This window comes from Belonocnema kinseyi, chromosome 9, assembly GCF_010883055.1.
Source record: "Belonocnema kinseyi isolate 2016_QV_RU_SX_M_011 chromosome 9, B_treatae_v1, whole genome shotgun sequence".
Classification (NCBI taxonomy): domain Eukaryota; kingdom Metazoa; phylum Arthropoda; class Insecta; order Hymenoptera; family Cynipidae; genus Belonocnema; species Belonocnema kinseyi.
This window is the reverse complement of record NC_046665.1, coordinates 126,209,328-126,222,972: the sequence shown is the minus strand read 5'-3', so window position 1 is coordinate 126,222,972 and position 13,645 is coordinate 126,209,328. Positions and strand designations below refer to the sequence as shown.

The 13,645-nt window shown below is 23.5% G+C and overlaps 1 protein-coding gene across 1 annotated transcript; it reads left to right on the top strand.

Annotated features, from left to right (window-relative positions):
- The first annotated feature begins 813 nt into the window (after positions 1 to 813).
- LOC117180737 (elongation factor 1-beta') lies at positions 814 to 11,343 on the top strand. The gene is made up of 2 exons (XM_033373228.1): positions 814 to 982; positions 10,872 to 11,343. The coding sequence occupies exons 1-2, from the start codon at positions 903 to 905 to the stop codon at positions 11,341 to 11,343; spliced, it is 552 nt and encodes a 183-aa protein (XP_033229119.1). The 5' UTR covers positions 814 to 902.
- Positions 11,344 to 13,645: the final 2,302 nt, after the last annotated feature.

Here is a 13,645-nt window from a genome sequence, read left to right as displayed (position 1 = left end):
CCGAAATTTGATTATTCGGAAATTTTATTATTCGAGAATTTTTCAATTCAGAAATTTTATTACTCGGTAATTTCATTATTCGGAAATTTTGTTATTCAAGAAATTCCCAATTCGGTAATTTTATGATTAGGAAATTTTCCATTTTGGCAATGTTATAAACGTTCGGGAATTTTATTAAAACTTTATTCGAGAATTTTTCAATTTAGAAATTGTAGAGTTTTGGTATTTTCATTTTACAAGATTTTTCAGTCGCCCCGAAATTTCATTATTCGGGAAATTTCCAATTCTGGAATTGTACAGTGTCGGGTATTTTATTTTTCGGAATTGTTCTGTCCCGAAATTTGATTATTCGGAAATTTTATTATTCGAGAATTTTTCAATTCAGAGATTTTATTATTCGAGAATTTTACAGTGGCGGGAATTTTATTTTCTAAATTCCTAGGTTAAATAAATAGAGAAATTATGCGTTCATACTTTTTCGATGTTTTGCATCAACTCTTTCATCATTTTAATTAACATTAATGATTTCTGTACTGATTTTCTTATCATGATTTTCTGTAATAATTTTTCAAGAATCGCGAAAAAATTATGAGAGAATTATATTAAAATGACAAGGATTGCATGAGATTGCATAAGATAGCAGAGATAGTTTATACCAGATTTTAAGAGTAATTAACCGGACAGGATTTAGAAAATCTAAACAAAATTTTCAAATATATTTGTAATTTTGAATTTGGCGCTCTCTTCGATACTTGTGAAGTCGCCTTTTAAAGTCGGAAATACGTCATTTCGTAAGATACAGTCGACGAGAAAATTGCGTCTCTCTTTTCCGGTCCAAGAAGACACAAGATTGCTTGTAGTTGGGTTGAGTACAATATTTATTAATTAAAAACTCGTTAGAAATGGCCGTGGGCGATCTTAAGACTGACCAGGGTGTCAAGGACTTGAACATCTATCTCGCAGAACGCAGTTACATCGAAGGGTGAGTTTACTTTGATTGTCTTTCAATGATTTGCGGCACACGTGCTCTGCATGTCGGCATCTTGTATCTCCCAAATTACAGGATCCTTTCTGTTTTTCCTTTTTTGTCTGTTTTCTCCAAAGAATCGGCGAAATCCAACTTTTTTTTTATGTTTTCCCAATTCTCACATAACCTCTCAGCTGATCCCAATCTCCCGTCAAAAAAGTTTTTATCTCGCTCTAACTTTCTTTTCACGAATCCATAACCTATCTTTGTCAGATCGTGCAGTCTGATTTTATTTTTTCATTAAAAATCCACTAAAAAAAGGATAATTCTTGCGAGTTTTCGGTATTTCTTTTGTGTTTAAAATAAATTTCGTGATTTTTTCCGTTTTTTGGAGTTAGGTTAAGATGGAAAGATTTGGGATTTAAAAATAATTAAATGCCCCGGGTGTCTACTAACCTAGAAAACCTCGAATTGTCAGGTAATTTTTATGTACCTCGAAAAATTAGAAATGTCAAGGAATTTTTTCTGGAGTGTGCTTAAATTTTTGTTTCAATCTTAATGTAAAATTAAATAATTTTTTTTTTTTCAATGTAAAAAATAGATTCAAGTTTATTACTGGATTTAACTGTCGATAAAATTTTTATTTGTTGAAAATTCGTTTGTTTAAAGATTTATCATTTTAATTGACAATTAAACTATTTTCTTGAAAATGTGTTTATTTTTTTTAAGAATTCATTTTTTTAATGAAAATTTAACTATTCATATTGAAACTTAATTATTTCGTTGAAAATTAATTGTTTTTTTCGATTGGCAATTAATTTTCTCAACTGAAAACAGAAACTATTCTAGTTGAATATTTCATCAGTTTTGTTTAAAATTCATCTGAATGGTTTAATATTAATTTTTTAACTCAAAATTTAACTATTCAATATTCAGTCAAAAATTTATTTTTGTTAGTTGAAAATTCATCTATTTTGATGAAATTTCGTCTCTGTATTAGAACATTACAATTCTTGTTTAAAATTAAATTTTTGCTTGAAGATTTATCATTTTAGTTAAAAATTAATCTCTTTAATTAAAGTTTTTTTTTAAATTAATTTTGCAAATAAAATCTAATTATTCTAATTAAAACTTAAATCATTTATTTGAAAATTAGTTCATTTTTTGTTTATATTTTTTCAATGAGAATTGATCTATTTTGTTGAAATTTTGTCCTTTTTGATCGAAAATTTATCTTTGTGGTTGAAAATTAATGTTTATGATTGAAAATTCGACTTCCAGTTAAAGATTTATAATTTTAATTGAAAATTCATCACTTTTGTTGAAAATTTAAATATTTTGTTTTGTTTTAAAGTTAATTTTTTTGGGGGGAAATTTGATAATTCCATTTTTTTTTGAAAATTGAAGTTTTTTAGTTAAAAATTCATTTTTTAGTTTAACATTCATTTTTTTAACTCAAAATTTAACTATTAAATTTTTAATAGTTTTTTGTTTCTTTGAAAGTTCATATATTTTGCTGAAATTTAGTCTTTTTTTTAGAAAATTAAACATCTTACTTAAAATTAAACTATTTTTGAAAAATTATTGTTTTTATTGTTGCAAATTTAATTAATTCACTTTTTATTTGAAGTTATTTTTTGCCGTAGAAATTTAATTTTTTGTTGTTGAAGAAATATAATTTTAATTAAAAATTCATCCCCAATTAAAAATTGAACAATATGAAAATTTAAATATTTTAGGTGAAAGAAAAAATAAGAATTTTCCAGAAACTATTTAAATCCTGAACCAAAATTGATTAATTTTCAAACCAAAAAGAGGATTTTCAACAAAATAGTTAACAATTTTTAATTAAAATAATGAATATTCGGTAAAAAAGTGAACTGTCACCGGAAAGTATAAAATTCGATGTTTCTAACAAAAAATGTCTAATTTTTAATTAGAAAGACTTGAATTAAACCCAAAAAACGCATTTTTAACAAATTATTTAAATCCTCAACCAAAAGAAACTAATTTAAAAATAACAAAAACCAATTTTTATATTAAGAAAATATATTTTTAACGAAGGTGATAAGTCTTCAATATAAAAAAATTAATTTAGCTAAAAGTTTGATCGGAAACAGTTAAATTAAACAAAAAAAAACGAATTTTCAATTAAATATTTGAGTCCTCAACCAAAACAGACTAATTTTCAAACCAAAAAGAGGCATTTTCAACAAAAGAATCGAATTTTCAACGAACAAATTTGTATCAGTTAATAAAAAAAAAATTGTATCCAAAATGTTGAATTTTTAAGCTAAACCTACGAATTTCATGCAAATCAGCTGCGTTTCCAATCCGAAAATATGAATTTTTAAGAAAAAGTTGAATTTACAACTCGAAAATATGAATTTTTCACAAAAATTTAGCTTTTAACCCAAAAGATGAGTTTTCAACTAAGATTTTCCACTAAGATAGACAATTTTTCAAGAAAATACTTCAATTTTCATTTAGAGAAATGAATTTTTATCAAAAACGATCAAGTTTCAACTAATAAGATTAGTTTTCTACCAAAAAGATAAATTTTCACATAAAAAAATGTATAGTTTAATTTTCAGTAAAAAAAATTAATTAATTTCCAACGAAATGTTTAAATTTTCATATAAACATGGAATAGTTACATTGAAAGTTGAAAGCAATAGTTGAAAAAAGCGTTTCCAACTAAAATAATGAATCATCGATCAAAAAAATTAATGTTTAACAATAAAATATTAATTTTTAAGGAAAAATGTAATACTTTGATATTGCAACAAAAATTTCAAAAATTTCAAATTGAATTGTTTAAAAATGGAATATTTTAAACTGAACCAATATTCGAAATTTAATTAAAGCCTTTAATTACGAATATATTATTTTAAAGTAATTTAAAAGTTAGGAATAGTTTATCAAGTTTCAATCGGGTGTTTACATTTGTCTAACTAATATGACTTTCAAATTTAAACAGTTAAATTTCTAAAGTTTAAATCTGGAAATTCTAAAATTATGAACTGATTTCGAATGTTTTTTAATTTAATAGTCTTAATATTAGTGTTGTTTATATAAGAATTGGCAATTAATATTTTTATATTTTTGTTTGAATTATTTGTGAGATATAAAATAATATCTTTACATATAATTATCTTCGATTCAAACAAAAAAAATTACGCAGCAACATAAAAATTGCAATAAGTACAGTATGCATATTTGAATGAACAATATGAAACATTTGATATTGCAACAAAAAGATTTGAATTAAAAATAAAAAACGACGAATTTTGAACACAATAGTTGAGTCCTCAACAAAAAGAAGATTAATTTTTAACCACAAAGTTGTGAGTTTTAACAAAAAGAGGTGCAATTTCTACCAAAATAGATGTATTTTCAACCCTAAATGCTGAATTTTTAACAAAACAGAATTTTTAAAATCATTTTAAATTTGAGCTTCTGAAAATGTATATTTAAATATTTAAGAAATGTGAATATGTATTTTCAAATTTGCTTGACCAGTCAGGCGTTTAATTTTAAAGTATACAATTTTCAACGCTTTAAATTTGAAATTTGACAATGTTTGAATGTTCGAATAATTGAAAGGATTTAATTGAAAATTGTTCAATTAAACGCTATTTATTAAAAAGTGTACAATTAAAAATTGTTTAAAACGTACTGATTCAGGTTATTTCACAATCACTATCTGTTCAGAATATAATTACTTATCATATGTTATCTTGAATACTGGGTATGCAAAACATTCTCAGAATGAGAAAAAATTTATTTTTTGCTCACGTGCTACTTTTAAATTATGAAGAAAAAAATTTTACTAAAATATTCACGGAAATTATATTAGTTTAAAGTTTTGTATAACTTTAAAACAAATTTTGAAAGTACCAAATGTAAAATAAAGATAGTGTAGTGCGTTTTTACGAATAAAAAATTATTAAATAATGTCAATCCTGCTGAAACAGTTTGATAGTGGTTGATGAAACAAAATTTAATGCTTTTTAATAATGTTTTGTATCCGCAATTTAAGGATTTAAGTTTATTTAAATGAATAATCATCTTTGTTTTAAAGAATTTTTTTTTTAATTTGATGAAAACTACCGTCGTTTTAAAAGATAGTTTAAATGTTTAAAAATTTATTCAAATATAAGAAAAAATGTAGAAAAAATTGCAATCATTTTCATAGAATATTAGAATGTTTAATATTATTGTATAATATTATTAATGTTTAAAAAAAATGGAAGCTTTTTAAGAATTTTGAAAGGTTCAAAGAAAACACCAAGTTTTCTTAAGATATGGAATAAAATTATACATGATTTACCATTTAAAAAAATTAAATTTCTAAACAACATTGCAAAGTTCTATAAGATTTTTAAAAGCTTCGATTTTTTAAATGCTGAATTTTCTTTTCAAAATGTAAGGAATAATTCGCGAAAAATGGTTTGAAAATTAATTTTTTAAATGATAATTTAACTTCTATATTTGGTTTATAATAGATCTTTTGAAGTTGAAAATCTGTTTTTTTTTTTTTTTTTTGATGATTTGAACTCTTTTTGATATAAAATAAAATATTTTTTATTTAAAATGTCCAAAATATTACATTTTTCATTTAGAATTCATGTCAGAGTATTTTATTGGTTAGCGATTTTGAATAAAATCTCGCAAGTCATTATTTTTTTTTTGTAATTCACATCGTTGGTTAAAATATTTAACTAATTTGTTAAAAACTAATTTTTTGTTTGTTAAAAGATTACTTTTTTAACTGAAAATGTAAGTATTCTATTTTTGGTTCAAAATTTATTACTTACAGCGAAAATTCAACTACTTGTGTAAAAATTGAACTGTTAATTGTTTTTGTGATTGAAAGTTCATCTCTTTGTTTAAAAATTAAACTATTTTATGGAAAATTCGTGTTCTTTTCCCTGTAAAATTAATTTCTTACTCGAAAATGTTACTTTTAATTTGTTGTTGAACATTGTTCTTTTTTGTTAAAAATTCAACTATTTGGTTGAAAGTTGATGTATTTGGTTAAAATATTAACAACAATGCAGAAAATTTGACTTTTTTGTTCGAAATTTAACTATTTATATAATATTTTGTATATATATATATATATTGAAAATCGTTTTTTTTTTAGTTGACAAAGTTTTAAAGACTAAAAAAATTAGAAATGTTTAAAATAGATGGTTTAGGATAAAACGAAAACATTTTTAGTCGATCAGATTTGAATATAAATTAATCATTTTTAAATTGTAAGTATTAAAAAGTAAATAATAATTGATTTTACAAGATGATTCGGACTCAGTTCATAATTTTAGAATTTCCAGATTTAAACTTTAGAAATTAAACTGTTTAAATTTGAAAGTCTTATTAGTTAGACAAATGTAAACACCCAATTGAAACTTATGATAAACTATTTTTTATTTTGAAATTACTTTAAAATAATATATTCTTAATTAAAGGCTTTAATTAAATTTCAAAGATTGGTTCAGTTTAAGATATTCCATTTTTAAACCATTCAATTTGAAATATTTAAATTCAGAAAAATAAAAATTATCTAATATTCAGAAATATCTGACTGTTCATTTAAAATCCGTAATTACAAATAAAATACACAAAACTAAACAAAAAACTAAACTTTGAACGTTACAACTCTAATTACCGCATTTAAAACAATTTAATTTGTTAATCAAATTCTTGAATTGTTATTTATAAATAACCATTTAACACCTACTGTCCTTAGAAAAAATTCGAAAAAGTTCAAGAAATGTTTAGAAGTTTTGAAAAAATGCAAAATTAATTAAATATTTGAAATGATTTCAAATAATTTCGAAGATTTTCCTTAAGATTTGTAGGAAAATTTTAAATGATTTTTTATTGCAAAAAATTAGTTTAAGAGAATCTTTAAAAAGATTTATAAAGATTTGCGAAACCATGAAAAATAAATGTGGAAGATTTGAAGCATTTTTTTTTTAATTGGCACATTTTTTTGAAAAGATTGAGGAAAAATGCTAATCATTTTAAAAGATATTTAGAAGTTCTTAAATGCTTTTACTCTCAATAAATTGAATATTAACAATGGCTGATATAACATTGTTATCTGACAATTAATTTGACATGTTATTTCGGGACCGTGTTATTTTATTTCAGGGATGCCGTTTTTATTAATTAATTTATTTATTGGCTAGGAATTTTATACATTTTTCAGATCCAAAAATATAAATCCACGTTATCATGTTCAATGCTCTAAATTAAAGAATCAGTCAATGAATTAAACATTTTCCAAATTATATTATTTTAGGGAATTTTAAGCTAAAAACATTAAAAATTAAACAATTATATATTTTTTTTTAACTGAACACTTCTTAAATTAAAATTGAAATTATTTTTATTTCAAACACTTTAAAAATTCTTAAAAGACTTTGAACTTTTATTTCAAAAACTTGAAAAATCTGAATGTTGTTGTACGTTGTTCAAATTTTAAATTATTTTTGGCACTTTTTAAGAATTTCTAAATTTCTATTAAAATGATTCGCATTTTTCCTAAATCTTTTAAAAAAATTATGACAAATTAAAAAAAAATGCTTAAAATTTTCCACATTCATTTTTCATAATTTCGTAAATCTTTCTAAATCTTTTTAAGCATTCTCTTTTAAATTAATTTTTCAAAATAAAAAATCATTTTCAATTTTCCTACGAATCTTAAGGAAATGTGTTTTATTCTTTTAAAGCCCTTCAGAATTCTTAAAAATCTTCAAAATTATTTGAAATCATTTCAGATATTTAATTAAGATTAAATTCTTTCAAAACTTCAAAATATTTCTCGAACTTACTCGAATTTTTTCTAAGGACAGTAGGTGTTAAATGGTCATTTATACATAAAAATTCAACAGTTTGAGTAACAAATTAAATTTGTTTAAATAGTGTGATTAAAATTGTAACGTTCAAAGTTTAGTTTTTTGGTCTGGTTTTGTGTATTTAATTTGTAATTACGGATTTTAAATGAACAGTCAGATATTTCTAAATATTAGATAATTTTTATTTTCCTGAATTAAATAATTTCAAATTGAATTGTTTAAAAATGGAATATTTTAAATTGAACCAATATTCGAAATTTAATTAAAGCCTTTAGTTACGAATATATTATTTTAAAGTAATTTAAAAGTTAGGAATAGTTTATTAAGTTTCAATCGGGTGTTTACATTTGTCTAACTAATAAGACTTTCAAATTTAAACAGTTTAATTTCAAAAGTTTAAATCTGGAAATTCTAAAATTATGAACTGATTTCGAATGTTTTTCAATTTAATAGTCTTAATATTAGTTTTGTTTATATAAGAATTGCCAATTAATATTATTATATTTTTGTTTGAATTATTTGTGAGATATAAAATAATATCTTTACATATAATTATCTTCGATTCAAACAAAAAAAATTACGCACAAACATAAAAATTGCAATAAGTACAGTATGCATATTTGAATGAACAATATGAAACATTTTATCTTTATCTAGAACGATATTTTTATTTTTAAACATTCTTTCGTTGAATTGTAAAAAAAAAATGTAATAAAAACTATATATTTTAATAAAAATTATAGAAGATTGTCTCTTAAACTGAAACTATATCTTTATATTTTAAAAGTATTTTGTAGAAATATTAAAAATTAAATAAAGACTAAGTGTTTTAATAACAGGGTGGCCGTTTTAATCCAAGACAAAAATTCCCGGCAATTTCCCGTTTTTTTCTCGGGTTTGAAACATTTTTCACGGCCAATAAAATTTACATGTAAAAAATGGAAGGTACAAACACTTTTCAATTTAACAATTTTTAATAAAATGCAGATAAACTACAAAATTTAGAATTTTTAACTTTTAGAAATGAATGAGTTCGAAGATTCAGACAAGAATTTAATTCACGTTATCTTTTTCAGTGTTCTAAATTAAAGAATCAATTAATTTTACATTTTTTATATTATATTGTTTTAAACAATTTTAAGGTAGAAACGTAAAAAATTGAAAAAATAAATTAAAAAAAGAATACTTCTTAAATTATGAGTTAAATTATTTTCGTTTTTGAAATGAATCAAATTTTTCCTTCAAATTTTAGAAAATCCTACAAATTTAAAAAAAATTATTAAAATCTTCCAGATTCGTTCTTAACAGGTTTAGAAATCTGTTTAAATCTTTTCGAATATTCTCTTTAAAAAAATTTCTAAGATGAAAAATTATTTTCAATTTTTCTAAGAATTTTAAGAAAATGTTTTTATTCTTTTAAATCCTTTGACAATTCTTAAAAAGCTTACATTTTTTTTTAATCGGCAAAAATCTACATTAAAAAAAAAATTAAATCATTTTAAGTTCAAAATTAATTTTGAAACTTTTCAAAACTTCTAAATAACTCTTAAAATTACTCAAATTTTGTCTACAAATAATAAGTGTTCGATTATTATATATACGTCAAAATTTAACAAAATGAATTGTAAATAAAACATTTTTTTAAATAGAACAATTAAAATTGTAGCGTTAAAAGTTTAAAAGCTCTGCGAAATTCTAGAGATTCAAAGCTTTCTATGTAAAACAATTCAGTTTCAAATTTTTTACTTTTAAATATTTGGTGAAATATTTCTAACTATTCAATAATTATTCTTTTTCCCAATTAAACGAATTTTAAATTGAATAGATTAAAATTGAATATTTTAGACTGAACCAATATTTGATACAAAATTAATTATTATGAATTATTATGAAGTTATTATAAAGTTATTATTGTTCTCTTTTAATACTTGAAGCTTAGATTTAGTAAAAAAAATTATTTAATTAAATATGCAAGTATTCAAGATTGCATATTAAAATTCTTTAAATTAAAATTTAAAACTTAAAATAGAAAATTTTTAAAGTAGAAGATTTTCGGATTACGCATTATAAACTAAATGATGTCATAATTGAAAAGGATTAAAATTCAAGTGGTGATTTAAAAAACTGTTGAAATCCAACTTGGAGAGAATTTTTTTTTGTCTAAAAATTTGTAAAATTCCCGGTCAAAAAATAATTTCACTGTCATTTCCCAGGTTTTCAGATTTCCCGGGCCAGCGGCTACCCTGAATAATAAATATGGAACATTTCATCTTAAACTCAAACGATATCTTCATTAAAAAATATCTGGCGTAGAAATAAAAAAAAATTATATAAACGCTGTATTTTATAAAACTCTTCCGTAGAAATTTGAAAAACCAATCAAACACTGTATTTTAATAAACAATATTGAACATTTTATATTAAATTGAAACTATACTTTTATTTGAAAAAATTCCTTTGTGTTAATATAAAAAATTGAATAAAAACTGTATGTATTTTTATGAGAAATGTGGAACATGTTATCTTAAAGTGAAACGATATAATTTTTTTTTAATTCTTTCATAAAAAGATTTTAAAAAATAATAAAAACTATATCTTCTCAATTTATTTATTTAAATTTAAGTTTTTTAAGTTAATTAATCCTTCATTCAATTGATTAATTCGTTTATTCCAATAAATCATTTGTTATTGCATTAGAGCTACTGTTGCTAATTAATTACTAATTTATACCAACATCTGACATTGTTAATTCTTATTATGTTTTATAAAATAAATTTGTTTTTAGTAGAAAATTCATCTTTTTGAATAAAAAATTGACTATACCTTGTAGAAAGCTGAACCACTTGATTAAACATTAATTTTTTCATGAACATTTATTATTTTAGTTGAAAATTCGTGTCATATTGTACTTATAATGATACCCGCGCGATCGGCGAAACGGTTATCTGATTATTTGATGTAAAAAAAAAGGAGACCTGGAAAAAGTTGGTTTCTTGATCTCGAAACCCTGGAAAAAAATTGGAATTTTGTTCCAGATATCAACCAACTCAGGCTGATGTAGCAGTCTTTGAAGCTCTTGGGAAAGCGCCAAACTCTTCGAACCCACACGCTCTCAGGTGGTACAATCACATCAAATCGTACGATCTGAAGAAATTGCCTGGGGAAAAGAAGGCTTCCATTTTGGGAAGTGGAACTGCTCCAGCAGCAGCAGCAGGAGGAAAACCGGCCGCCGAAGAGGAAGACGATGTCGATCTCTTCGGTTCGGACGAGGAGGAAGACGCCGAGGCAGCGAAAATCAGAGAGGAGAGACTGAAGGCATACGCCGAAAAGAAATCGAAGAAACCGGCCCTCATTGCCAAGTCGAGTATTGTCATCGACGTCAAGCCCTGGGGAGATGAGACCAATATGGAAGAAATGGAGAAGGCAGTCAGATCCATCGAGATGGACGGCTTAGTTTGGGGTGCCTGTAAGTTTTCAAAAATCATTAATCACACCAAGAATAACTAATTTTGCATGGTTGCTACAGGTGAGGATATTATTGAGTCAGGAAATTTCCATGAAAAATTTCAGGGGCCGTGTTTAAATTACCTAACGGATTACTAGACAGGGTGTCCGAGAACTTGATTTTCATAATTTCCTGGTTTTTTCCGAGCTGGCAACTTGATCGGGAATTTAATCTAAAAACCAAGCAATTTATTTCTGATCGCAGTAAAATTCAAGTTTTCATTATATCGATAATTTTCGGCAATTTCGAAAAGTGAAAATCGTATCATATAGCATCTCCCGGTGCAAGTTTCTCCCGATTCTCCCGAGTAGCCAACCATCCGGGAGAATCGGGAGAAACTTGCACCGGGAGATATTTATCGTTTTTTAAATTTTTATAATTTAAATTTAAAATTGTAGTCTTAAATGTGCAATTCTAAAATAATTTTATCTTTCAGGCCTTGAAACTAGAGTTTTTTTCTTACATTAATTATTAGATTAATTTTCGGACTTTTCTTATTTTAAATTTCACAATATTGTGGTTTCAAATTCAAAGATTCAAAATTTAAGGACCATTTCGATATTAAATATTTCAAAATTTCATATTAAAAGCCTTAAATATCTGTCTTGCATTTAATAATTTTGGATGTAAATATGAAGCAATTTTGCACTGAAAACATTTATCGGGAGAACCGGGAGAAACCCGGGAGACGAAAATTAAAAAAAAAATAGTGGCAATCCTTTGAGAGAAATTCGCACATAACAGATTCACATTTTTTCTCGCAATATTTAACATTCTAGAGTTTTCAACGGTGAAAATGACCATTTCGCTCTTAAATATTTCAAAATTTCACACTAAAAGCCTTGATGGTCAGGTTTGAATTAATTAATTTGAGATGTAAATATAAAGAAATTTCGAATTGAAACGCTTAAAATTGTACAATTTCAACAAATGAAATCACATTACAGCAATATTGTTTTTTATTCCTTATTTTAATCTTTTATTTTACATGTAAGATCTTAAAGTTGTTCGATTTTTCGCTGGACTTCAACAAATAAATCATTTTAAACTAAAACACATTTTATTCAGAAATTTCTAGAATGAATAATAATTTTGAAGGAAGATTTTAAATGAAAAAATTAAAAAATGAGTATAAAATGAAAATAAATATATATAAAGATATAAATAAATTGTGATTTTTATAAATAATTATATAATTTAGTTTAGATTGCTTAATTTGAAAATATTTCACTTCAAAATTTTTCCATTTTAAATTTTAAAGAATTTTAAAATTCAGCTTTGAAGGCTTAAAGAAGTAGAAGTTTTTAACATCCCAGATTTTTAAAATAAAAACTAAGGTGGCCGCCGGACCGGGAAACCGTGAATTTTATGAATTTTCAGAAGAAAAATCTGCCCAAGTTCGATTTGAACAGTTTTTTTAAAAATAATAAAGAGCAATTTTGAGGATTTAAACAATTTATAATTAAAAACATTTGAAGTTGAAAATTTCTGATGAAAAACAGTTTTATTTTATCAACTGTAAATATAAATAAATAAATAAAGATTTGCCCAAGAAATTCTAGATCCGTTGAAAATTTGAGAATTTCCAGATTGTAGCTGTTTCAATCTGAAAGTCCTAATAAGAATTGAAATTAATATATTATTTATTCCGATAATTTTCTTTTTAAATAAAAATTTTCATGATTTATCAATAATATATTTTTAATTCAGAGTTTAAGGTATTCCTTCATATTATTTTTTTATATTAAATTTAATAAATAAATTTATTAATATATCATTTCTATTAATTTTTTTATAGTCATTTCAAGTAATTTAAACGAAATGTGTTAACATTTTTTAGAACTTCTAAATATATTTTAAAATTAATCGAAATTTTCCTAAATTTTTGAAAATCCTGCAAATTAAAAAAAAAATCCTTAAAATCTTCCATGTTCTTCTTTGACCATTTTTTTAATCTCTTAAAATCTTTAACTTTCTGTTACAATAATTTTTCAAAGTAAAAAATTATTTTCAATTTTCTTAAGAGTCTTAAGAAAATTTTTATTATTTTGAAGTCTTTCAAAATTCTTTAAAAAATTCTAAATTTTTTGTTTGAAATCTGCAAAAATCTCAAATTTATTTTCAATTCGGCTGTAAGTATTTCAAATTATTTCAATTTATAAATTTAATTCGAATCTTTTTAAAACTTCTAAATATCTCTTAGAAATAATCTAATATTTTTACAAATAATAAGTGTTCTATTGTTATTTATAAATCCAAATTTTTATTTTTATTTGCAGGATTTTATAAAAGTTTTAGAGAAAA